The sequence below is a fragment of the Asterias rubens genome, chromosome 4, assembly GCF_902459465.1.
Source record: "Asterias rubens chromosome 4, eAstRub1.3, whole genome shotgun sequence".
Classification (NCBI taxonomy): domain Eukaryota; kingdom Metazoa; phylum Echinodermata; class Asteroidea; order Forcipulatida; family Asteriidae; genus Asterias; species Asterias rubens.
In genome coordinates, this window is record NC_047065.1 from 17996913 (window position 1) to 18024464 (window position 27552).

Sequence of the window (27552 nt, forward strand, 5' to 3'; positions counted from 1 at the left end):
AGAATCAGCGCTGGTGCGGGCAGGACCTCTTCAAATGCGTATGTTTTATATTGAAATGGTTCTCAGTAAGTTATGTACTTGTACCACTCAGTGGGATTTTGATCGAAGACTAAGTTTTGTCGAAAATCATAATCCATGCATGTTTTTCTCCATTTTCGACGAACCTCTATATAAGAATAAACATCACTCAGGAATAACAAGTTACAGCTTTTAACTTGAACTTATTTATTCATATTATATCGTAATATCATATGCTCACATTGTCACAATAAATGTCCAACCGGTACAAGACTATGTTATTGATATTTCATGTACATTTAGCAGAGCTGCTTGAATAATTGTTATGGAGTGACTGACACCGAGTTTGCTCTTCTCTTTTATTTGGTCATTGTATTTTTAAATTGTATGCATTGTTGTTAAAGATTGGAATAAATTGACATGACAATAGTTTATGTATGGTAAAGTTACAACGATGACCCAAAAACGCTAACAAACGTGTATTGGAAACAAAATTAGTTTTGATTGTTAAGTTTTGAAATGTTGTATTCACACTCCCGTCCCAGTTATTGGAAAAGTTTGACCATAGCTGTGGAAATGCAAACCAGAACTTATAAATAGAAACGTTCATGAACCGGCAAAGTTATGACGTCATGATCTGTAAGATGGCACTATCATTACCGCCATCCATTTATGATCTAATGGTCAACATAATTAGTTAATGGTCAACCTAATGGTCGATATTAGTTAATGGTCAACATTAATTTAGAATGATTGAAACATAATATCCTATTTGTACATAGATCAAGTTCATTCAGAGCTAGTAACAATTGACAGACAGTGACTTTATGCTTTAAAGTGAATGACAGAGTAGTGAACAAATTAATAGTGTCCTATAAAGTATTATAGAGACATATGAATGAAAATTTCACTTTATTTGTTGTATCGCCTACATTACAAGAATTATTTCTTTTGTTGAACGACCAGAAGACATCGAAGTATCATTCCAATGACAGTAGTTGGGATGATTTTAATCAGTGGAATGCATTTATCTATATTTTGCATTTAAAAATGAGTATCCATAATTGTCCTGAATGCGTTGTTTTTTAATCCACTCAAATGATAGGAATGTTCGTCTAATATTGCACGATTAAAGTCTTACTTGAGTTCCAAAGAGGTTATAGAAAAAGTAACGATGCATTGTTAATGTTCTTTAGTCCAATAGTAAATAATGTACCATTGATGTGCCAATTAGAGCTTATATATACAAAACGATTAAAATAAGTGCAAAAGGTGTTATTACAAAACAGTATACTTAAGCGTGTAGGTTGCATCTTAGTGCCACTGTCACTTATATACCGAAAGAACAATAAATATAATTCTTAAACATAGCTTGGTATTTAAGATGTTTCCGAACCGTTTGAATTACTCAAGACTTAAATTAAATACTTACATTCAATACGACAGAGTTAAAATGTTTAAATATGGAGTTGCATTTACGCTTTATAAGCCAATTTCATCAAAAATTATTAGACTGAATTGAGTTAACTTTAAAAAAACTTTACTTACGTATTGCACATTGAAACACAAATACAGTGAAATGTAATTACTCCTGTGTAATCTGCAGTTGCACGTTTAGACTGCGATCATGATAACTGTAGGCTGCCTAACAGAACTGTTTCTTCCATGTATGTCTTTATACACAAAGACTTGACTTCGATAAGATTCATACCCTATATGCACCTCAGTTATGTCACAAAGAAACCCACAATCGATGGCTTTTCAGACATCACTTTAACAGATGGCCAAGATCCAAGAGAGAAAACACAAACAAATGACTAAGTTTCAGTTCGTGAATTGCACCTCCGTAATAAAATACGTTAAATCGCTACAGCAAGGCACAATATTTAAATACGTCCATTGGATTTGCAAACAACTGAAAGATAATCCAATCAAACATTGCAAGACACTGTCTTGATTATCTCCAGTATCTTCCAATAGTCATAAATTGAATTAAGATGTCCTTCGACTTGGTTATTCACTTTAAAGTGATTCTTGAAATGATTGTACACTACAAACAATCAATTTCTACATGACTTGAATGGATGACATTTTGAAAACCCCTTTCAAATTAAAATAATTTGTTTGTGAAGGCATTGCTCAGTGCACCTTAGGCCAAGGTCATTTTCACCGCAGCATCGTCAACAAACATGTTAAAAATCATTCAACTTTGAGTGCAAACTTTTTGAAGAATGTATACGAAGATATGAAGCGCTGACAGTAAGTAACCTCTAGTTATCTCCAAATCCAGAAAAAAAATTGTCAAATTAAAAAATAGTTCTTTCACACTTACATTCGTTTAAAATGATCTCTTTATTTCATAACATAAAAATGGATGATTGAAAAAAAGGAAAATGGTGCCATAAATATGGCCTCATGGACGTTGATTCTCTACTCGTGAATACCAATACACATCTTAACTTCACCTTTGCTGAGTTTTCCATCTCCATCAATGTCACAATGCTGCATCAAAGTCTGCTTGAAGATCTGTACCTTCCGCATTGAGTCCTAGTCAGAAAAACATCACTCAAAATTAATAAATCAGCCATCAGTATTTACTTTAAGCAAATCATTCGTTAAAACACTCCTTCCGCGAATGGTTGGAATATTATTGTTGAGTTGTTTTCAGAGAGCTTCGCGTTTGATTTGACAATGCATCTTTGTGGTTTTTCGTTTTCTAATGTAAGTTTTGGTCACTTATCTACTTGTTTCCTTTTTTAGTAAATGGGGTAGCTAATAAAAAAGACGAAGAAGATTGACGTCTGGTCGACTTTTCCTGAACTTATTTTAAATGGGGTGCTCATCACAATTATCATCATCATATCAGAAGGAGATGTGCTGGTGTGGAGTGGGGGGGGGGGGTCTATATTTATAGTTTGTAATGAGAATTAAATGCATTCAGCCAAGCCAGTATCAGTCAACTATCCACCATCATGCACATAACAAGTATAACCAAAGTATTGTCTGTCTCTTTTCCGTTTTGTTTACCTGTTGAAAATCATCTCCTTCGTTCAGTCCTCCGTAATCCAGCAGATCTTTAACAAACAAGTCGATCTCAGCACCCTCAAGATAGTTCGTCTTGCCCTGTCATATCAGACAATAAATTAGCTTCAATTCCAATTCTAATTGTGACCGAATAGTAAAACCTCATTTGGGAATATTGGCAGTCTACCATAGTTATCACAAAGGGGCGTCGTAAGAGTACAGCCGAAATTTGAATATTAATTAAGATGCCACCTCCCATCGAATTCAGCATGGACCACAATATATATTGCACGTGACGTCATTGACGAGTGCCTGCATTTACGCACTGCATCTCGACTCTCAGCCGTTTACGCGTGCACAACTCAACAACAATGGCTGCCAATGCAAGGTGTTTTCATAGAAGCATGCTATATTTTTAATCCGACGGAAAGTAAAGATGTTTTCTCGTATAATAATATAATTAATATTCTTGTTTACCTTGTCATAGTGATCGAAGACTTCATTAAGGCGAGCATTGCGTTCCTTAGGACTCAAATCCTGGAACTGTACCAATAAAAACAATAATATTTATCAGTTTACAAACTTCAACGGCTCTGATATGATTACTTACTCAAAATTATATTGTTTATTTAAGACGTTGTGTTCAGTATAATGAACTGAGAATTGTAATAAACGCAATTACTTTATATGTACGATGTTGTTCACATAAGCGATTCAAATGAATCCTTTATATTCATTGAAATGTTTGCAGATTTCACAACATTTAAAATAGATTCTAAACACGCTGGATTTTTTCCGTTTCTGAATATTTGTGCCAATCGTAATGCTAAAAAAAGAGTTGTTGTAAAAACTGTCATCAAAGCGATGTGCCCTTCCAAACCCCTTTATATCATTGAAATGTAAAATAGATTCTAAACACGCTGGATGTTCTCAGTTTCTGAATATTTGTGCTAATCGTAATGCTATAAAAAAGAGTTGTTGTAACCAGTCAGAGATGGAATAATAGATGAATAGATTTATGACAGACAAACATAGGATTCAAACTGAAGCCTAGGCGGTCTGGACTCATCATTTATTCATTCCATTTAATTCCTCTCAATAAACCAGACTGTATATATATTTTAATTTAACGGCGAGTAATATTTCTTACCTTAACCATTCGGCTTGATGTGATCAAGAAATTCTCTTCTGTCTTGATCGCAAGAAGTCTAAATTAAATCAATTCAAATAGATGAATTTAAAAGCTGTGTTTAACGATAATGATTATTAAAAAAAAGAAATGACCACAACACTTTCTCTTTACCGCAATCAACAGGCCTATACTCATTGTTCTAAAACATAGGCTAAATTTGTACACAAGTTGGAACAAATAGTAGGAAGAATTGTGTAGACCCGTTTTACAAAAAGCATTACCAATTGTTGAAGGTGTAATTATCTTATCAAGAGGTGAAGTGGCATTTGGAAGGGTGCCCCATTTTTAATCATGATATACAAACATAATAAAACAAACAATAAAGGATGTTTATGGTTCGCCGGCTAACATAAGACCTATAATAATAGGCACCTCTTGTATAGCCATCATATCGTCATTCAGTGACGCCCATGACGCGCTTCAACATTCAGTATTTTCACGTAAGGTTTTGTGGAGCAACAGTTTGAAGTATGAGACCAACTCCTTCAGCACCAACTCTGATAAACCAACAGTGGCTCCCAATGATGAATAAAAACATTTATAGAATCTGCATTCAGTTTTAAATTAAAACTGATATTGACTCTATTGTAAAATAGTTTGATTGAGATAGTTTACCCATGCCAGCCAGACCTTAAACAGATACTAATAACATACCTGGCCATTTCAGCCAAACTCAGATGACCATCGTTGTTTTTGTCGAAAATCTTCAACTGCGCAAATAAAATAAAATAAAGACAAATGTTTGTAATCATTTGATGGCAGTGGTAAGTAGAAATTCACAGTTACGTAGTAGACATTCAGAAACCTTAACCTTCGAATTAACAATTAGGATAATAACTGATGTCATAGATTATAATGTTGAGGTTCTCAAGAACTTGTATGCTATTAGTCCACGGGAAGGGAAATGTCAAATTCAATGTTGTAATTCATTTGTTCATAATGATATCATCGAATGTTTTTATGTTAGAGACCACACTCACATGAAGCCTCTATCTATATTGAAATATAAGTTCATCACAAAATTGAATTTGACATTCCCCTTCCTCTTGAAGAACGAGATGTGTTGCGTACTTAATACCATAAAGAGACCATAGTGTATTTCCATCTAACAAATTTGGACAGATTTGACGTGAACGATTTGGGTTGACCATAGAGAAATTTGAACTCCTTTTTCCATGGTGTCCTGCCTCTATGCATGGGTTTACTCACCATTGCCTTGACGTACTCTTTAATCTTTTCCTCCGGAACCAGTTTCTTTCCCCTCTGGGCAAGAAGATCGCGGATGAAATCCTACGAACAAAAAACAACAAGTTTCGGTCAGAAAATGAATTTCTCTTTAATCTGATGGATTTTGTTTTTATTCTTGAAGTGCCCACTCTCCTCTCTGTGAGGTTCCGCTCTAGCAATTCTAAGGAGCTTAGAAACATTGTGTCTCTTGGAATTAAAGAAAGGCGGTATTAGTGGATTAAGGGGCTGTGTAAATCTCGATGTAATTCGACTAAACTGTTTTTTTTGTTATCATACAAAAATATCAGAATGAATATTTTTTTAAACATCCTAAACTTATAGTCAGGGATGTTATGACTTGACACTATATAAAGTAAACGTAGACGAAATACCTTACAATATGCAAATTTGTATTTACAATATTCATGAAGGTCAGTATATCCACGCTTACAAAATATACATATAAATTAAAAAAATAATATGAAGTATAATTTATGCAAGGGCATTACACTTGTTCATTTTGAATGATCAAAGCTATTAAACCTACAATGTATGGTTCATTAGTCACTCAAAACAGATCCATAATTTATATGCCTGCAAGGTGTAACGTAACGACCATCCCGTTGCCATGACAACAGTAAATTAACCCTAACTATATTCTAGCTAGCCGTATGCCCAAATACAATGTAAGAAATAACAACCAAACCAATCTCTATATAATAGATGAGCCGATGTTGAATACCTTGGCAATTTGCAGTTTATCAATTTTTCCCCTTCAGTTTCCCCTTCATTTTCCCCTAACAAACCTCTGTCTGACTCTTATGTGTATACCGTATCTTTTCGTTCTATTGACAGTAATAAGTAACATGACAGGCGTATTGAAGGGGGGGGGGGGGCGTTCAACTTACTCCCAGCTCATGTCTTGTAATGTAGCCACTCTTGTTCTTGTCGTATTTTTTCCACAGCTGCAGACAAACAACATCTTAAATTAGTCTAAGATGGTACAGTATCACTTATATACATAATGGAAGCAGGTCTAGACTGAAGAGTGTGAACATAAGAACGCAATAAGCGAACATAACAACGCAATAAGCGAACATAAGAACGCAGCAACCGAACATAAGAACGCAATAAGGAAACATAAGAACGCAATAAGCGAACATAACAACGCAATAAGCGAACATAAGAACGCAGCAACCGAACATAAGAACGCAATAAGCGAACATAAGAACGCAATAAGCGAACATAAGAACGCAATAAGTGAACATAAGAACGCAATAAGCGAACATAAGAACGCGATAAGCAAACATAAGAACGCAATAAGCGAACATAGGAACGCAGCAACCAAACACAAAATAGGAAAATCATTTTTGAAGAATCTAAATTACGAAAACAATGTGATTGCAAGTTTTGTGTTCCATCGGTTATAAGACAAGGTTAAAGGTTTAACTAAAATCTTACTGTCATCAACTCCACGGAGGATTGAAGATTTTCCTCTCGACGAAACAACAAGATAAAATTCTCATCTGTCGGTAAGATGTTGGCAAGCTGTCAAATAACGAAGAGGTAGAAAACAAAGAGGAATGAAACTTATGGGAACAACGTTTCAAAGTCCCAGATGAAAACAACAAAGTTTTAGAGGTTTTCAAGCTATACCTTTGGATCTAATAATCAAGCCGGGGGGGGGGGGGGGGCTGGCTTGTCTTCTGAGAATTGTTTACGTACCGTCTAATGTCTATATATATTTCAGACGAAGCACCCTTTTTAAATCACAGCTGAATCCTACAAAACTTCGTCACGTTTAGTAAGTGACGCAGTTCGTATCTACATAATAGTCACGTTTTGAAACGATTCGAGCAGGGTTATGTTATTGAGCGAAGTCTAGTATAGACACTAAAACAAACAAGTAAAACAAACGATGCACTAATAGTGTACTAAAAGTTACTTGTAAACGCTATAGATGGCCCCATGTCCTTCCCCCAGTAATGCCGCTATTCAAAATATACAAAGCTGTTAAAAATCACTGTTCTGAACACACGTAATCATGTCATGCACAATGGAATAATTTAACTAAATTTACTTAGTTCTCAATTATTATCTTTGATAATCAACTGAAGACAAAATAATAATGGACAATGTCAGGAAAGTTAACACTCCAGCTTCTGGTTCACCAACGTGTTATTACATTGTCGACATCATAATACTTGAATTAGTGTTTGCTGAAGTAAACAACCAATCAGAATCATGGCAGACAAACGGACTGACAAATAAAAAACAGACGAACAGTCAAATCAAAAGTATTATGAATGTAGACTTACTTCTGTAATGGCGATTCGACCATCTTTGGCGTCATCATAACTCTCCATAAAGCAATCCTTGAGATCTTTAACGAGTTCAGGGGTTACCTAAGATGAAGAAATGATAAAAATCACCGTCTTACATATAAAATCTAATTATCCTTTTGCATTTTATAGGTTTTTCACGCGCAATTTCCACCCAGGTTTTTCATTTCGTTTGAAATTTACTTTTCGGATGAATCAGCATCCAACAATCAAAAGTCATTTTAATTTCACCAGTTTAGCATTCAAGTGTCATCATGGGCCGCAAGACCAATTCAATTTCGTAAAAGCAAAGCAAAGCTAGAACTGATCGACCATTCAATTTAGTCAAGTGTAAATCGGTAGAAGAAATTCAACTAAAGAAAGGTCAAGTGTAGTCTTGAATGCCTATAAATAAAATAGAATGACTGAAGCGAAACTGCACTAAAATAATTAATAGCTCAAAAGTATGCGTGAATTTGAATGCGTGTTAATGAATTCGAATGATTTTTTTTCTGCGATACTTCATTACTTTATACTATTTTAAGTCATGTTTTTACTTATTCTATTTTTTAAGACACAGAACCATAATGTAAACAATCATTGTGCTGACATTTGTATCCTGTATAAAGATCTTGAAATAAATAAATAAATAAATAAATAAATAATGTAAAAAAAATAATATACTCTTTCAAAAACATGAAACATGGACTTACTTCATTGCTTGACATCGTCATGAGCAAATCTTTGAAGAACTTATCAAGGCCTTCATCGTCGATGTAACCACTATCTAGAAAAGTTGAAATTGAGAAAGAAAATATTATTCACACAATTGCCAAACAATGATTCAGTTTGTAATTTGTGACAACGAATAGTTAGTGGCCCGACGTTTCGACCCTAGCTGAGTCTTCCTCGAAGGCTATATAAGGAAAAGAAAAAGGGTGAACTTGCTTTTCCAATTAATGTACAACGATGATGTTACCGAGTAGCTAAGAACAGGCGAACTTCCCAGCGATTTTATAACGTAGCGAAGATATTCTAGAATTCTGTTGAGCACTGTTGTCTACAAAATTAATTTGAATTGAATTGAATTGCTGACTTTGTACATTATTTCTTCTAATATATCCTCAAATTATACCGCATTTTTTGGCAGCTGTATCTAATTGTATAAATATCTACTGAATACTAAGTAAATTTTGATTGTTGAGTCTGCTTGAAAGGGCAGTGTGAAATTGAAATGTGATAGATATGCAGCAGGTGTTTGATATGTCAATGTCAATTTTGCCGACATAAAACGTTTGATTTGCTTGTTTTTGTTTGGTATTATTCAAAATATGGTGTGGTTATTTTCATTTGCGATGCACGCATTCAAGTTCAGTACATTGATTATGTCCATTGTTATGTTAATTGGAATAACAATTGTTATATTTTTATTTCTCTCCATAAATTGAATACAATTACACAAACAATAGAAGACATAAAACAGATATGGAGAAGGCTAGACTGAGCAGGAAAATGTGAACAATTTTCCTTATAACCTAAAGGTTTAGTCTGCCGATAAAAGTATAATTGTAAAAGGTCAGACACAGACCGTTTAATAATTCTGACAATCCTGTCGCATAAACACGCAATGCAACCATGCAGCAGAAACAAAAGCATTATATTTACGACCAACAGTCCCTTATTAATATTTTATAGTTAATAGTTGATAATTGGCAAATTAAACATTCATAGCAGCCTTGTAAAATTGCCATTCAATTTAATTCACCAATTTCGCAAACCATACTGTTTTTTGAAAAGAGGAATTAAATATTAATTTCAATATTTCCATAAACATTTAGGCACGCAATTCGAGTTTGTACTTTTTGTTTTATAAATTAAGTTTGTTTACAAACTACAATACAAAACATTTGTTGTGTTTCTTCTGCCGTTTATTCACCAAGCACCCTTTTCTCCTTCACGTGTGTCTAAATGTTAGGCACAATTTCATCATCTGTCAAAATTCGTTCGAGAAAAAAAAAGGGGAAAAAACCCACATATTTCTTTCGGATCAAAACTTGAACTCAATTTGAGTGCATGGACTTGATAACCATGCACCATTATAAACATTTTATTTGTGAATACATTAAACATTGCATGCAATTCCACCCAACACAAAATTGATCTTAAAATGAAAATGTAATGCACAAAACAAAAAGTCACGTTTAATAACAAGCCCATAATGTACATGTACTCGTTAAAGTTGCATTGCTATAGAAACGACTTATATCCACTCAGAGTCATAGTTCAATTATATCCACTTGAATTCCAGTCAAAATTAAGCCCTGACCTTAAAAAAGTAAAGTTATTCATGTAGTGGTTTTTAACGGTTTATTTTGGAAATGATAAACTACAAGGGGAATCTCTGGGTAAATTTAAAAGAAATTAGGGTTGAACATAAACAAGTACTAGAGTGGGATTCGAACCAACAACCTCTTCTTTAATGTGCTGGATATATTTTGCCTTTATTTTGTCCATATTATTATTGTGTAAGCACATAAGAGAGCTTGCATTTTTAATGAATGTGTTCGTTGTTTAATACTGTACTGTTAACATATTATTATAGATCAATGCCTCTGTTTGAGGGTTTTGTTTAGAGATGGATAAAAATCATAGTTAAAGCCATTGGACCCTTTCAATAAAAGTTCACAGATTTACAGGTGATGGTGAAAGACTTCTCTTGAAATATTATTCCATGAAATGCTTTACTTTTTGAGAAAACAGTAAAACAATATATCAATTCTCGATATCGAGAATTACGGATTTATTTTAAACACATGTCATGACACGGCGAAACGTGCGGATACAAGAGTGGGTTTTCCCGTTATTTTTCTCCCGACTCCGATGACCGATTGGGTGTAAATTTTCACAGGTTTGTTGTTTTATATAGAAGGTGTGATACACGAAGTGTGGGACTTGGACAATACTGTTTATCGAAAAGATCCAATGGCTTTAAACAAAGTTGTCATTACTAAATCAATTTTCTTGCAATTTGTTCGCCTAAAATAAACCTGTAAGTTTATACTCTCAACGCGTAATCAATACTTTGCCGATATATTGACCAACAAAGTAGACTGATGAGATCGATTCAAACTGATAATCCCAATCTTCGGTGGCTGTTTAACTTCAGTGCCTTCGAAGAAGTTTCTTCAATTTCATCTCAGAGGCCAAGACTGATGAGATCGATTTCAAACTGATAATCCCAATCTTCGGCGGCTGTTTAACTTCAGTGCCTTCGAAGAAGTTTCTTCAATTTCATCTCAGAGGCCAAGACTGATGAGATCGATTTCAAACTGATAATCCCAATCTTCGGCGGCTGTTTAACTTCAGTGCCTTCGAAGAAGTTTCTTCAATTTCATCTCAGATGCCAAAAAACATCTCGTGTACCTTTCAGACGAAAATCTTTTAGGCACATCTTCAACTTAGAATGAAATTTAAGAAGATTCTGGCGGGAATGGATGCAAATTGAAATTTGATATTTGCCAACAATATCTTATTAGCATCGAGAGAGTTCATCAAAGTATAGTAATACTTCCTACCATGGAGCAAGTTTATTGCTCCATGTTCCTACTGTCCTACTTGCTACACGGTTTAAAATGTTGCGTATTGGGAGATAATCCGATGAGGTTGGCAGTCGCACCATGTATAACGCCAGTAGTGTTGGTTCTAAAAAGAACCGGGGGTTGAAAACTCAACGTTTCTCATGAAGACGATCAGAGCATACTGATCGAAACGTCGAGGTGTTGACCACCGGTTCTTCTCAGAACCAACACTACTCAAAAGAGAGTAGTGTTACCGCAAACCTCTCCTTATCTACAAGAAGTTGATATTGCCCATACAAGAATATCTTATTGAACAGGTTGCATCAAAAAGTGTAGTCATACTTCCTGCTGTCCTATTAGCTTCACTCAAATATTATCTGCAAGCAAAACTAGCACAATCTCACAACTTTGGGGATTTTGAACTCTTGTGTTTTACAACTATAACTAAGAAACAAGTAATTTGACGGTTAAACAAAACCCAATTGTTCTATAAACGATGGCGCCAAAAATCTTCAGAAGGATACCATCTGGTAAATCAATGACATCTGCATCCAAATCACATTCTAGTCCAATCACCAATGTAATAGGAGTATACCCATGGATACCATGAGTATTTGACACACTTTACGGCCAAGAATGGGTTTGCAATTACTCATTTTCATAATTTGCTCTCGATTTTCTCTTTGCGATTTTAGCCCTTAGGCTTAATGGTGCGGTGTTGCAGGTAATTTGTCATTTGATGCTTTGTGATCGATCTATATGCAATTACGTGATACAAAATTAAAGGTACATAATGAACTATCAGCTATCATGAGATGCTATACTTCATTGTGTAACATCTAAAACAGTACCACCTTTAAGACCACCTGGAAGCCTTCTCAGGCATCTGAAATTACACAGAATGTGTGCACAAATGTTTTATCTATCACTATTGTCTTGCATCTTCAATGAGCCCAAATTTCCACAGACTTGTTATTGTATGCATATGTTTGGATACACCAAGTGATAATACTGGTATATGAGTCCCGTGCCTTTGAAATATAATAACGCCCACAAAAAAAGATGTTGAGTTTGAGTTTCAGGCAGCCACCTGAGCTCATTCATCTTAGTAATGAGCTTTGGAGCATTCAATGTGTCACTGTCACCCTTTGAAGGTAAAAGTATACTCGAAGCTAGCCCTGGCGGCCTTTACTTTGGTAATACTCCAGTATCTGTGTACAGAGGAAGAGTCCTATAATATAGGTCGAACTCGAAGGCTGCTGCGTCATGCTTTGCGGTACTCTGCATGATAAAGCCACTGCAATATAACCACGTTATCCAACCCATCACGGGCATTGTTACACAACACAAACCACTCAGATTAGTCTCTACACGACATAGCTATAATGCTGGTAGCTCTTTGTGTCATCATTGTAATTATGAATTTTGAAGCAGTCATTATTTTCAATACTTTTTATAGCTCGTGATAATCTGTATATCTTTAAATGTATACAAATCTTCTGCTTTTATGTACCTTTTCAAATTGTATTGAAATATTTCAAGTGCTTTTAATAATTAAAACGTCTTTGAGGTATAATTTATACCACTTAGAGTCATGACATTGTCTTCCGCAAAAGATTTCCGCAAAAGTACTGCAAGTTTATTTATTTGCTTGGTTAAGGAAGAAAAAGAAAGCAATCAAGATAAATTCCCAAAGACTGTAATAACTTGACACCCATCTGCGGACCTTACACGGAGCGATCCCTGTTTATTATGGAAGACGTTATAATACGAGGCCAAGGCGCTGTCCAAGACACTTTGAAGCTGATGAATTTAACAGTTGTTTGTCTGTTGGCGTTAAGGCATAATGTACATCATGCCTTCTAGCTAGTCTCGAGTTCTGCCTTTAGGGTCTGGTGGATTTGTAGTCATTATTGCGTGGTGTATCGTGTCTTGTTCAATCACACAATGTGTTACAGTTAGAGTTCGTCCGCTGTGGTAGTTTAACCCAAAAATCGAACAATCGGTCTAAGATTCCAAGACCTAAACTGACTCATTTCAGTTCCGCGATCTCAGCCAGCCATCTCAACATCCCCGAAATATAGGGTGGAGAAGTTCAACAATGCATCATTATCAAGGTGTGGTCATTCAAAAGGGTGGACCGGTTCAATAACTGGTCTTTAGGGTGTGGTCGTGCTCCTTGAAACAACCCCATACTATAGGGCGGCGAGGTTCAATAACGGGTTGTCAAGGTCTAATAACACTTCATCGATGAGTGTCGGAAACAGATATTGGCGCTCCGATTACACGCTGTACATTGTTACAAACTAATGAAGGCCATAATGATAAAAAGCCATCATGCCATGACACTCAGAAAGGCAATACATTCGATCCCCTATAGATTATAACTCGTCTGTCTGTCTATATCTGTCTGTTTGTCTTAATGCCCATAGGATGATTTTTAGGTATAGGAAATGTACTTGGGGGTATTTTCACACTGTAGGGCTAACCCCACATTTTTCCTTCATCAAGAAAGGTTAACAAAGGTGATAATAATAAACAAATATAGAAACCCATTATGTTGCTCTAGACTGTCCGTCTGCTGTCTCCATGTTTGGAGACGTCTTCAGTCAACTCTTATTAACATTACTTTAATCTCCTTGCATCTGTAATCCATCCGTTATGTCATGTTTGTTATTAACTCAATGTCAAGGTCAACCTGTCCCTTAGCCCTCACCGACCTCAACAATAAACTAAATGACAATTTGCGAATCAAAGGTAAATCAAAATAACGATAATAATAAATAAGCAGATGAATATTATAAGGTAGACATTAAACTAATAAATTAACCAATGCCTTCGTAAACTTCAATTATAATGTTTACATGTGCAATTATGTATTGCTTAACAACACAATTAGATACGAATACATCATGCGTTGAACAATCACAAAAATACATCTCACAATGAAACAACATTGACACAACGATCGTTTCAAAAAAAAAAAATTGAAAAAAAAAAGAACTCGATGAGCTCTCAAATTGCTACCAAACCCAGCGCGTTTCATGATTACTATCTTGATACTACTGGTTGTATCCTTGTGCATATCATTATGACAATTCATTCATTATGCAGTGGGGCTACACACACGGAGGTAGCATTACTCATCTAGACGCACCCTGTACGCGCAAACGATTAGACGTACATGGCCATAGCAATACAACAATAACGAGTTTCGACAATATTGTTTTTATTTCGGCATAATATTCAATAAAAAACCTAGTGGAGATGCTAGGATTATTCCAGTATCACCTTATTGTTCTGCATGCTATTACGCATATACCTGCCAAATGATTTATACAAAAATCATGTTATAATATTCAAATTATGCGATGTTGATATCCTAGGCAACACATTTTGATATAAACATTGGATCATAATATCAACAAATAGAATTGATGATTATATTTTGCATGCTGCAAGGTGGTTCATTACATACAATATTGTACAATGAGATAAACATGAAAGAGTCGTATATAAAGGTTCATAATTCTATAGAATGAAATATTGCATTTTTGATGAATGTAATGGCACTTACTGTTGGAATCATAATGCTGCCATATCTCGCTAAATTTTGCAGCATCCATATCGGACTTGCCAGCACTAGGGTACTTCTTGAGGAAGTTATCATAATAAGACATTCTTCTCTTTGTCGACATGGTTACAGCTGAGAATAATTCTTCCAAATCCCAAGGAATATGACAATCCCGTTGTGATGATGCAGTAGGGTGTGTATATAATGCAGGAGCAATAGCAGTGAGTGAGTGAGCTCAATGCTGTACCAGCGTGATTATGTTGAGTTCTACACAGAGTATGTGTTTCATAGGCCTACAGGACTCGCTCCAGCAGCCAAGGAATAATTACCCGTATACAATGGCTATACTGACGCAATGGTATACCGTTTATGTGCATTGGAATTATTAATAACTTGTGTGGTATCTATTACATGTATGACATGACATGGAACTGGGTTTACCGTTGTAGATGATATGGAGGGGTTTTTAATAGAAAGAGCAGAATGTTTTTTTCTCAAAGTTTGGGGAAAAGGAAATAATACTTGTTTGTGTAAAGTGGTTCAGATGAGTTGATTTAATAAATAAAAAAATTAATCCGTAATTTGTACCAACAACTGAAAAGTTATTTAAAGCTGTTTATGCAAAATATTTTGATTGCAGAAATCATTATATATTTGTCAGTGAAGTAAACATTCACGAAGACAAACTAATATCAAAGTAGTATTAAATAAAACTCTCAGAATTGGAAAACAATATCGAGCAATAAATGCGCTTCATTGTGTTTGTTTGTTAGTTTGCTCGTTTGTTTTTGAGGTTTTTTTTTTTCGTTTTTTGTGTGTGTCTGCTTGCTTGTTTGTTTTGATTATCTTCCTGTCAATGGAACTCGGCAAACTCCCACAAGGGAATAAAAACACAGAGCTGGCAACAGCCAATCTCTCTTATTCAAACATTAGTGTAAAGTCTGATGATTTGGAATTACACGAATCAATAAATTGTGATTTAGTAACTAGACGACAATAGGCCTACTCATTATAATCATTGTGAAATCAGCGATTAGCTTGGGGATTTGAACCCACAACCTTGTGATTGCAAGTCTTGCAGTCTGGACCCCGGTATTTTATGCAATAACTAACAATGTTTACAAACCACGCTGAATGATTGGGTTGGTTGGTTGTTTTACTTCCTTGTTTGGTTCCGGATTGAGCAGGCAGACATTTTGGTTTCATTCTTAAGATGGTAAACTAAGTATTGGTTTCTATTCACATCTCCTTCATCATTTTCCGAGAATTTTTCATAATCTTCTATTGCATGTGCTTTAGGCACTTAAAATATTACTATGGATATTGTATCACCTTGGTGATGATTGTTTCTTCCCATGGGGTTTAAGGAGCTTGAGCTGTAGCTTTCCCCATATACAATGCCCTAAATCCATATCAATTGTTTTGTCTTATAGCCCACTCATCATTAAGAAGAAAAAGGTTACCAACTCTGCAATGAAAATTTGTTGTCATAAAAGGTACCAATGTCATAAAAAACCAATCTTCTGGCATATTCTTATCGAGATGTCCTACAATTTGGAGTGTTGTTACTTCAGTCTACATGACCCTAACAATAATTGAAAGCATGTAAAGAACTTAAGTAACCAACCAACCACCAAACGTTCACTTGTAGGCTACATTGTCATCATTATCTCGAAGCATACAGCCATTGAGCAATTCATTTTGCAAAACAAATGTTCTATCTTTAATAAAGTGAGTTATAAGTCACCAATAAAGAACACTTTATATAATGTTGAGTTTTTAAGAACAAACCCATTTGTGTTCCAATCCCTTTCTCTTGACTCATACTCAAAATAAATTCCTTGGTCAAATTTGACCTGGATTCCGGTTCCATTCAAGATTGAACCATTTCAGGGTCAGTATGACCAAATTACCAAACCATGGGTCAAACTGACGCATGATCTGATACATTGTTAACTAGTTTCCGGGTCAACCTGACCTAGAAATGGGTCAGACCCCTTGGGGCCAAAAATCCCGGTCAATTCTGATCCGGAAGTTGAAAAGCGGCATTTTCTAGACAAAACATCACTCAGCGTTTCCCTCATTTTTTTACAGGAATATTCCCCGAGATAAAGGGTATAGAGTGGGAATAATTGGATTAGAGGTTGAAATATCACCATGACAGCGGGTAGACTCCCTGGGTAAGAGGTGCATTTTATCATTTCGTCCGAGGCGGTCTCGTGTTATCAAATCATATCGTGTTCTTATGCACAACTTTAAACCCGTGTGAATCTATTATAACATTTTACGCTTGTTGACAGTAACTCAGTTCAGATTAAACAAAACGCATCTTGGCATAAAACTGAAACCTAAATTGTGTTTGGTAGGATGTGTATTAATATCATACACAAAGAAGTGACATGCATTTAATTGATTTAATAAATGCATCGGGGATAAAGAATTATTATTGAGGTTTCACCCGGGCGCAGATGGTTATTATGGTTACGTCGAGTTTTATTATTTTTACGTTTTGCCTCAAGAGACAACTATCATGTTTAAATTTATAAACCAACAAACAAACAAACGAACAGCCAAACAAATAAATAAATAAACAAACAAACCATCACCCCAACACCCCAACAAACAACAACGGTTGACAAATATTTACTCAGCTACAGTTGTGTTAATTTAAAACAAGCAAGTTTTCAGGTTCATATATATAATTTTTCATTTCAACCTGGAAGGCAAATTAACCCTTTAAGAAGAGCAATAATGCAAGACGGCACTTACTAGGCGTACCTCACCCACACTGACCTCCATGCATTATTCAGTCCAACCCTAGTTTCTTCTTCTTAGATCAAAATAAGAGGACATTCCTTCAACAGCGTCTTGATGTAAAGCACTAGAGTTTATCAACAGATCGAGCGAAGTACCATCTTGAGAGGTTATCATCAACACGTTGATGTACGAACAGACCTGGTGTCTGCTGATGGCCAAATTGATTAAGACATGCAGTCACCCTGTTAAAAGGTTTTATGTTAAAGAGATATCATCTTGAAAGGCCTGCTAGGGTTTTCGTTTGTTAAGGAATACATCCCTCTGCCCGTCTCCCATACCTCACCTTAGACTAAAGAGAACACTTTGTTTTAGAATGATAAAGAGAGATACCCAACACTGCCCACGATTATCACCCCCCCCCCCCACAGGGGCCCCTCCCCCTCCATCACACCGCTGACAGCATCGTGAATAGAGTATTGAAATAAAGGCTTACCCAAGTCCGACGATGCATCTTCTATAGCCCGTTGTTCCCGTGTGTGTCTCTTCTATTCAATATTCAATATTAAGATTAATCTTAATTCCCATAATCAGTAACTCTCAGGTTGGCCAGATTGTTTGGCTCGATACGTCAGGAGTTTCAGCACGTTCCAGGGTATATTATTTACGATTAGCCTATATAGTGTTTCTTTAACGGGTTTCTGGGGCAAAATGTTGTTTGTGAGACCCATTGCCTGATGACCGACTGGAACCAAGACTTATTATTAAATTCTTCTAAATAAGGTGTTGCTGGTATCGAAAATTCAAGAAATTGTTCAAGCAGGATAGGCCCATTAGTGCTTTGGAAACTTAACGGGCAAATTTTTCGGCATGGTTTTTGTCAAAACCCGTCGAAGGCAAAGTTGCTTATGGAATTCAAAACAACCTCAGCTAATAAAATATTAAAGTCCCTCTTCCCCAAGACCTTCTTAAGGTGACGATAGCTGTGTAGGCAATCCTTCAATGTGTTAGTATAATCAATCAAACAAAAGCAGAAAACAAGTTTAATGGCCTGACTTTTCGACCCTAGCAGAGTCTTTCTCATGAGGCTTAATGAGGTACTTATATCGGGAGAATCCGTGCCAGTGCCGCCCAGTCTTTGCTATTTTGACGATTCTCAAAACTGAAGCTTTATAGTTTTCACTTTCAAATTTATTACAATCAAGGAAAACTATATTATACCCCGTCGACGTGTGCGTAACTAATCTTGATTTTATGCTCTGAGGTTCGAAGATGTGAGTTTTGTACAGAACCTAGCCCGTTGGTAAAATTATCGAAAGACGCACAGGCGACCCAAAACTGCGGCTTGATCAACGATCCAGCCGGAATATGATGTTCCATTCCGGATATTTGAATATCACACTCCGGTGAGCTGTGGTTGAATATAAGGCTCTACTGTACTTTCGGAATGTCCGGACTACATCGGCGAGCTTTATCCTTCTCGACAAGACCCTGGAGACACTGTCTCGTGTCTTATAACGCGTCTTAATCAAATTGGAATTGACTTGGCACTGTCTTATAATAATAAATACAGTAACAGAGCTGAGGGAAGAAAACACAATGTTTACCATCCTGAAAGACAAAGCTATGAAAACAAATAGGAATTGTTATATCACTTATAGGACTGTAGCTGCTGGAAGGTTTGCTGACACAACGTACACATAATGCAATAGACAATACTGCATGTTGTAAAGACACTTCTTAAACTATATTTTTAAATAATTTTATCCCATTTTAATGTCCACGAGTGTTTGTACATAACCCGACATTAAACGCCCATAAAAAATATGAGCAGGTATCAGTTGACTACATTTTTTATGTAATTTTAAATTATTTGCAAGGCCTCGTTATAATAAAAAATATTGTGATGTCCAATGTCATCATATGTAATAATATTATAAACTGCAATTAAATCTGCTGGTATTAATATTAAGGCCTATTGTAAACTATCCATAAAATGACGCCGACAGTATTTCCTAAGTTATAGGCCTAGGCCCCCTTTATACAAAATATATTTTTGTTTTTGGTGTTCACAGTAAACAGAAAACATGACCAGTGTAGCAGCAACTAAAAGGTTCACTTAACAAAGAAACAACAAAGAAATTACAGATAAAAAATACAATCAGACACATACGAAAGGTTCGAAATAAATAAAAAAGTAAACGATTTGCAAAAACATGTTCTCATTCAACAACCAAGTTATATGAAACCCGGACTACATAATAGTTGGGCAACGAAAGTGTTTCGTACTTAAGGAACTAGATCAGGTGACACAGTAACATAAAGTGCGAACGCAGTCGGATTTACAGTCAAGTTTGCCAAATATTTTCCCAGAAGAAACAAACAACTATTTCAATTATGCCTATAAGTAATAGCCCTCGACTGAATGGCAAGCAAGTCCAATAACGGTGAATACTATACGAGTTTTAAAAAGCGCACTCAGGTAAAAATGCATAAATTGACCGATATTATGAACGGGAATAGTAAAACACTGGTCGTTATTTGGGACACTGACGCGCCTGTAAAGTAAAACAACAGCTACACAACGCGAAGAGGCAGTTACACTAGTTTGGTGACTGAAAAGTGGTCATTATAATATACAGCAATGCTATTGCAGTAGATGTGGAGCTAATCATGTCATAACATCCAATGTAATTCTTTTTCATGAGAAAACAGTCTTATAAAGCTTTATGCAATGGGTAATTTGAAACCATCGAGCTTAGTCTGCAAAGCTACTCCCATCCGCCATTTTGAATCACCATGAGCTTCGCTAACCTTTGCACCTGTAGCCATACACAGATTACTATGAGCCAAACGAAATCACGTGTTACTAGATGCCCAATAGGAAACACTTATATATATTTTATTTCTCCGAGCTTGATTAAAAAAAAATAGAAGGAAATCAATTTATTATAATTGAAAGTTGTAATATTATACGATTGTGCCAGATTCGCACAGCCACGATTTATAGGGCGGTCGGCCTTTCACTTTCGTGATGTACTATACAGTGACTGTGTAGAATATGGAAGTATTGTGTATAGCACAGAGGAATAGTCATAGTATTAGGGGGGGACCTAGGGCTATACATACGTTCAATAATGTGTTCATTTTTGCAGTCTGAAACGATTGAAGCGTTTGTGTGGACCTTCTTCTCGCTTAAAGGGAAGGTACACTTTTGGTAATTGTCAAAGACCAATCTTCTCACTTGGTGTATCCACACATTAGCATAAAATAAAAAGCCTGTGAACATTTGAGCTAAATTATTGGTCTTCTAAGCTGCGAGAAAATGATGAGAGAAAAAACACAATTTGTGTGCTTTCAGATAGGAGTAAAAGACTTTTGGCTGGAACTCTTTTACTATTTTAAAGAGAAATTACCCCTTTCTCAAAATCTATGCTACTTCATGTTTTATACTATCAACAGCTCTCCAATGCTCGTTACCAAGTCAGTTTTTAAGTTAATTATTTGTTTTGAGTAATTACTAAACGTGTACCTTCCCTTTAAAGACAAAAGGAAATTGAACATTACGATAGCTTCGGAGCGACTGATTCTTTTCTTTAATTCAGTTTGGCATCACTCTGCACGTAGGACTTCATCATTTATTATGTGGATAAATAAAAACTGAGATGTAAATTCAGAGCATGGTTTTGAATACATCATATGCTAGTCTAGGCTATGATGTATATTATAGGCTCTGATTGTAATAACGTATGCATTCACACATACATGCAACATCAATATCTCAACACAGACATATCAAGTATTGTTTTATCAATCTACGACGAGGGGTTTAGGCAGTAGGGGGACATTTCAGTCCAATTAATAACTTGGAGGGATATGTTACTAACGGTAATGACAAACTCCCTGTTGTGAAGATCAATAAATCAACATTGAATGTTGTATCAGGAGAGGGGACAGATGGAGGGCTGAATTGATTTTGTTGTTGTTGACATGAAGTATCTGGGGCAGGGTGTGTCAGAAATCGTTTCCATGAAGATCTTTGTGGGGCAATACTTGAGGGAAGCAATAGTTAAAGGGAGGATGGCAACTTAAAATGGCAGCGTCTTAAAGGCTGGGTAATCTTAGATTTTAGCTCGAAGTAATGGACGTTCACTTTCAAGAGTGTGCACAGTGTATCCCACAACGGAATGGAAAATAACAACTGTTACAATTGGGGAAAAAAAACTTCATTAAAAAACAGACCTTGAACAGTGCTTCAAAACGCATAATGTATATATTGATTATGTAATTTGGCCGCTGAGTTTGTCAGACATAATCCGGATTCAACTTCTAAATCATGCTCCTCATACGATCATACAACGTTTCGCTTAGTCATTTTGAATATGAATCAAAGAAGCATACAAATTCAAGTTTAGTCTGGTTACTAGAAAAAAAATCTAACAATTATTCTTCCAGTCACTCAATAATAATCTTTTCCATGAAGATCTTTGTGGAGCAATACATTGAGAGAAGAAATAGTTACAGGGGTGATGGCAACTTAAAATGGCAGCGTTTTAAAGGCTGGGTAACATTTTATTTTGATTCGAAGAAATGTAACTTGCAGGCTAGTCGAGAATGTGCACAGTGTATAAAAGTGTATCCCACAATGGAGTGGAAAATAATAACTGTTACAATTGCAATAAAACATACTTATCATTAAAAACAGTCATTGAACAGTACTTCGAAACACATAGCGTAATTTTGCCGCTGAGTTTGTCGGACAAAATCCAGATACGAATATTAAATCATGTTCCCCTTAATTTTACGATATAAAATGTTTCGCTAAAGTCTTTTGAGTATGAATCAAAGAAGCATACAAATTCAAGTTTGTTTACTAGAAAAATGCCAACAATAATGATTCCAGTCACTCCATATAACATCCATCAAAAGCTTCATAAGAAAAGTACAATTTTTAGTAAATTTGACATTGGAATTTACCCTTGTCCCTAAATACAGCGGCCACAACTATAGAAGCATAATAAACATTGGCAACTAACTTCATTATCCATTAACACTTTTGGAAGAATAGGAACAAGATAGATATCTTTCCCCATCGACTGGCATTCTGTAAATCATTAAACCTGCAGAATATCGCAATAATCCACCGTGTCTTTGCATAATGAGTTGATCTAGGCAAACGAGGTTGTGATTTTACACTTAGTTTTACACCGATAATAAAACTTGAGGTTTAATTGTGCTGCTTGTTTTTAAATTGATAGCAACAGAAAGCCTTTATTACTTTTCGTTTATGGCGTGATATATCGGCTCCGTCTAACTATAGACTGTGTGATAAACCTATTTCACTTCAATATAAACGTCACCTTATTGTGGGAATTGGAAGGTGTTGTCAGTCACCTAGACCCAATTTCATAAAGCTGTTTCGCAGAAAATTCTGCTTGGCAAAATCCTTCGCTAAGCATGCAAGAAAGGATTGAGATACCAGTCACAGCAATGGTAATTGTAATTTGAATGGTAACCTATTTTGCTATAGGCAAAAGTATTCTGTTCGTAGCAATATGCTTACGGGTTTTACGAAACTGGCTGGGACACATTTCATAGAGTCGCTTACGCAGAAAAGGTTGCTTAAAACAAACTTCTTTGTATAGCCTTCGAGAAAGACTCTTGGGTCGAAACGTCAAAGCCTTTATCTTTCGTAAATAAAATTATGTTAAAGGCAGTGGACACTATTGATAATTACTCAAAATAATTATTAGCATAAACCTTTCTTGGTGACGAGTAATGGGAAGAAAACATGGTATAAAACATTGTGAGAAACGGCTCCCTCTGAAGTGCCATAGTTTTTGAGAAAGAAGTAATTTTCCACGAATTTGATTTCGAGACCTCAAGTTTAGAACTTGAGGTCTCGAAATCTACCATCTAAACGCACACAACTTCGTGTGACCAGGGGGTTTTCTTCTTTCATTATTATCTCGCAACTTTGATGACCGATTGAGCTCAAATTTTCACAGGTTTGTTATTTTAAGCATATGTTGAGATACACCAACTGTGAAGGATAGTCTTTGACAATTACCAATAGTGTCCGCTGCCTTTAAGCAAAATTAAGCAGGCTACCAGTCACAGATCTGGTAACATTATTCTCGTCGGCATAATTTGTTGTGATGTGCTTAATCAGCTCAATGAAATTAGGCCCAAGGGTTTTATCCCAATCGGTGGTAACGTAATTCCCGATCGCAGATTGTGAGTTTATACAGGAACGAAAAGTGCGGGCAGTTCGTGACGGAGAATTCGTCTTCTTTACCGTAAGCTTGTTGAGGGGTATTGAATCTCGCAAAGCCATGCTTGCCCAAACCTGCTGAACAAAACCTGGGTATACACACTGTGCCTAGGTATACATTCTTGTTTTCTTGGTCAGGTTGATTTCAAGAAGCTCCCAAAGCGCAGAGCGAAGTCAATGAGTGTCGCCCTTTAGGACTGTAAGTATCGAACTACAGGCTGAACTTTGCGACACTCTCTCGTGTGCTTCAAACCACTCCAAGCTAATTTGAAAACAGACTTCTTGGTGCGAAATAAGAAGGCAGACATGTGATTTGCATCGAACCTTATCACTCAACATTCCCGAACCCTTGTAGGCCTAGTGTAGGCATAAAATGTTAACGCGTTTGCATTATGCGTATATAAGTGCAAGTAAGTTGGGCCACTTGGGCAACCCCACCCCTAAATATTCGCTTTTATGTTGAAGATCTTATGTTGTGTTTCTTCTTTTAAACGTTACCATAAGTAGTCTATTTCTTAAAAACACTTCAAGCTAATTTGAAAACGGACTTTTTGGTGTAAAATTAGAAGGCAGACATTGCATCGAGCCTTATCATACGCTCCCGGTCCCGTGTAGGCTTATGTGTAAAGGCATATAATGTTCACGCGTAAGTGCAAGTTATAGGCCCACTTGTAGAGGCAACCCCACCCCAACTGATTCGCCTCATGTTGAAGATATTATGTTGTGTTTCTTCTATTAAAGATTACGTAACCATAAGTAGTGTATTTCTGCCACCGACACTCGGAAGGATCCCATCTGAAACTTCTTATGTATTCATGAATGGCCACAGTGTGTTGAAGATAGTGTGATGAAGCAAGACGGTATTGAAGATATTTATCAGCAGAGTCCTCTGCATCCCTACCGTCTTCATTATCTCTGCAAGTCATCTTCTACAGAGGTTCTCTGCAGAGATGGAGTACTGATTAAGAATGCACCCACTGCACTTTCCAGCAAGCCTCTCTCCCATTTAAGTTAAAGAAGGTTGTCTCTATACTGCATACTACACCGTTTGAATCAATCAAAGAGACAGAGAGAGCGAGGTTGTTGCTATGAAGCAAACTGGGGCACTCCACGGCGACCAGTAGTGATTAATTTGATTAATAAACTCAGTCCTTTTTGTACTTTCCTCCATCCAATAAATATCTTCCCCCACGTTCCCTGTTCATCTTTTCTCCCCAAATTGACTATTTGTTGGCTTTCATGCTGCCCGACTCCTACACCCCCGAGACTCCTACACCCCCTCCCCTACACCCCCTCCCCAACACCCCTTCCCCTGATTAGCTTCTTTAAAATATGTCGTTCTTACGGTCCAATTCCTCGCACGCCTTCATTTTCCAATTTAAAAGTGTAATTTTTTTTACTTGAACTGCCGTCCCTGTTTCTTCCTTGCATTATATTTTTGTTATTTAATTTACCGTAAAAGATTGTTATCTGTTGCCGTCAAGTGAAATGATAGTCTTATACTTTATGCCATAACAATGCCCCCAATATACCAACACAATGTCACGACTTGCTCGGATACATAACAATGCTCCCAATATACCAACACAATGTCACGACCTGCTCGGATACATAACAATGCCCCCAATATACCAACACAATGTCACGACTTGCTCGGATTCATAACAATGCCCCCAATATACCAACACAATGTCACGACTTGCTCGGATACCATTTCAGTTAAAAGTGTCATGGCCTGGCTGTAGGAAGGGTATGAGGGCGACATTTATAAAACGTGGCATAATTATTTACAACTTTGATACTGAACACGAAATAGTTTTAACCAAAGGCAATCTATTCAGCTCGCTTTCGTTAGTGATGGGTAAAAACCTACCCCTCCCCACGAGGCGTTGTTTTCTCGACTGGGAACTACTGAGCACACTGTGCTTCATTAAGCAGAATTAAGGACACATATTAATTTGTTTTATGATTAATGATAAGCTAGTATAGCTGCCTTGAATTCAGAATTGTTGGATACCCAAAATTAATAAGAATTTCAGTTTTTGAAATGAAGCATGGGAAAGTTGACGGAAACATCTCTTGGTGGCGGCTATGTCATGGTGGAAAATAATGTAGTGTTGAATAGTTTGGACATTTCGGCTGCGAGTTCGTCTTCATTTCCAACCTTCTGAAGACAGCCGTGCAACGTTGAGACCCATTGTAACTCTGTTTCTTCTTCATTTCCAACTTTCTATAGACAACCGTGCAACGTTGAGACCCATTGTAACTCTGTTTCGTCTTCACGGGACCAACACATTGGCATTTGATATCACTAAATTTACCATGCCACTTCACAATGAATGTATTAAAAATAATTATTGTAACCATATCCTGAATGAAACTGGAATACCAGTTTAATAACAGTTTTCTCTGCTATGTATTATTCTCTCATGGTGTTTTCCCAACACAACGTGAGTTGCACATTTTGACAAGTGTTAAGTTTACGTTAAAATAGAATGTGAAAACATATTTAGAATTTAAAATACTTTACTTCCATTAATTTATTTATGAAAGTCCCTAAGGTGTTAACTCAAATGTATGTTAAAATAATGACTGATGACAAAGACAAACACAACAATGATAATAGACAATAAAACAAAACAACACAACTTAATTATTAAAACCACAACATTCATTTCCATGTCACGGATACCCGAGACGAAACAAATATTAAGGATGAATTGATTTCTTGTACTAACCGTTTGTGTCGTAATGATTAAAAATTTCGGAGAACTTTTCCGCTGAATATTCGTTAAGGCTGGGGTACTTTTGAAGAATATTCACGTAGCTTTTTCGCCGTTGTTTCGACATGATGAGAACACAGACGGAAGCTTATACTCCAATAAAAGAATCAAAATAAGAAGACAAAAAACACCCAGCAGACGTTATATCCAATTCGATAAAGTCCTATCACGAAGTCTTCACTACGGCAAACGGGCTCGTCACGGGCGGTGAATTATCGTGACTTGACGGTGCAATAGTGCGACCACATCAAATGGGTTAACTCCGTAACTATGGGACACGCTGTCATCCACGCGCGCCACACGCGGCACACTAAAAATGGACTCGCTTTGAGCAAAACAGAGTTTTTAAGCAGCTGAGTGCCATGAATATTGAATTTGATCAGATGCAGGAGGAACCACGGGATGCAGGTGTCTTGAATATGGATTTTATTTCGTTCCTTTAACAACCCAATATTACTGTTGACATCACCCATCCGTATGCGCGTGTATGCGTAGGCCACCTTGATGATTGATCCATGATTCTATGCTCTGCGCATGCTTGAAACAGTGAGTGGTGTGTGCGTGTGTGTGTGAGAGTGATGAACAGTCTTCAAGGGTCCTGCTGCTTTTGTTTCCCAGTTTAATTCATTTCATTTACTTGCTTTTGTTGTTTGGTGTTCTAAGCCTTCATCAACGCTTGTCGATAGATGGCGCTATTTCATCAATTCCTATGTATTGTAGGCCTTCGCACTCGGTTGTCCTACTATTAAAAAGCAATATGTTTTGTATAAGATGGAGCCTGCAGATAGATCTCGAGTGAAATGCATG

General features: G+C 36.4%; 1 protein-coding gene across 2 annotated transcripts; it reads right to left on the reverse strand.

The window, feature by feature from the left end:
• Positions 1-201: 201 nt before the first annotated feature.
• On the reverse strand, positions 202-27117 carry LOC117289279 (secretagogin-like). Of its 2 annotated transcripts, none has more exons than XM_033770329.1 (11): positions 26701-27117; positions 8496-8569; positions 7780-7866; positions 6923-7009; positions 6370-6426; positions 5444-5524; positions 4889-4944; positions 4193-4250; positions 3520-3585; positions 3046-3141; positions 202-2565 (listed from the first exon to the last, which is right to left on the reverse strand). In XM_033770329.1, exons 1-11 carry the CDS (start codon positions 26810-26812, stop codon positions 2449-2451), a joined length of 891 nt encoding a protein of 296 aa, XP_033626220.1. In that variant the 5' UTR covers positions 26813-27117; the 3' UTR covers positions 202-2448. The 2 variants fall into 2 exon arrangements, with proteins under 2 accessions (XP_033626220.1, XP_033626218.1); XM_033770327.1 differs by lacking the exon at positions 26701-27117 and adding an exon at positions 14938-15217.
• Between the last annotated feature and the right edge of the window lie 435 nt (positions 27118-27552).

Bases quoted from the DNA above. Each gene is read 5' to 3' on its own strand.
- LOC117289279 (XM_033770327.1), bottom strand. From the start codon at position 15,058: ATGTCGACAAAGAGAAGAATGTCTTATTATGATAACTTCCTCAAGAAG. The intron at 4,945-5,443 runs GTGAGTAAACCC...TTATTTGCGCAG, and splicing joins AAGAGTACGTCAAGGCAATG to TTGAAGATTTTCGACAAAAA. The intron at 3,586-4,192 runs GTAAGAAATATT...TTATTGGTACAG, and splicing joins CATCAAGCCGAATGGTTAAG to TTCCAGGATTTGAGTCCTAA.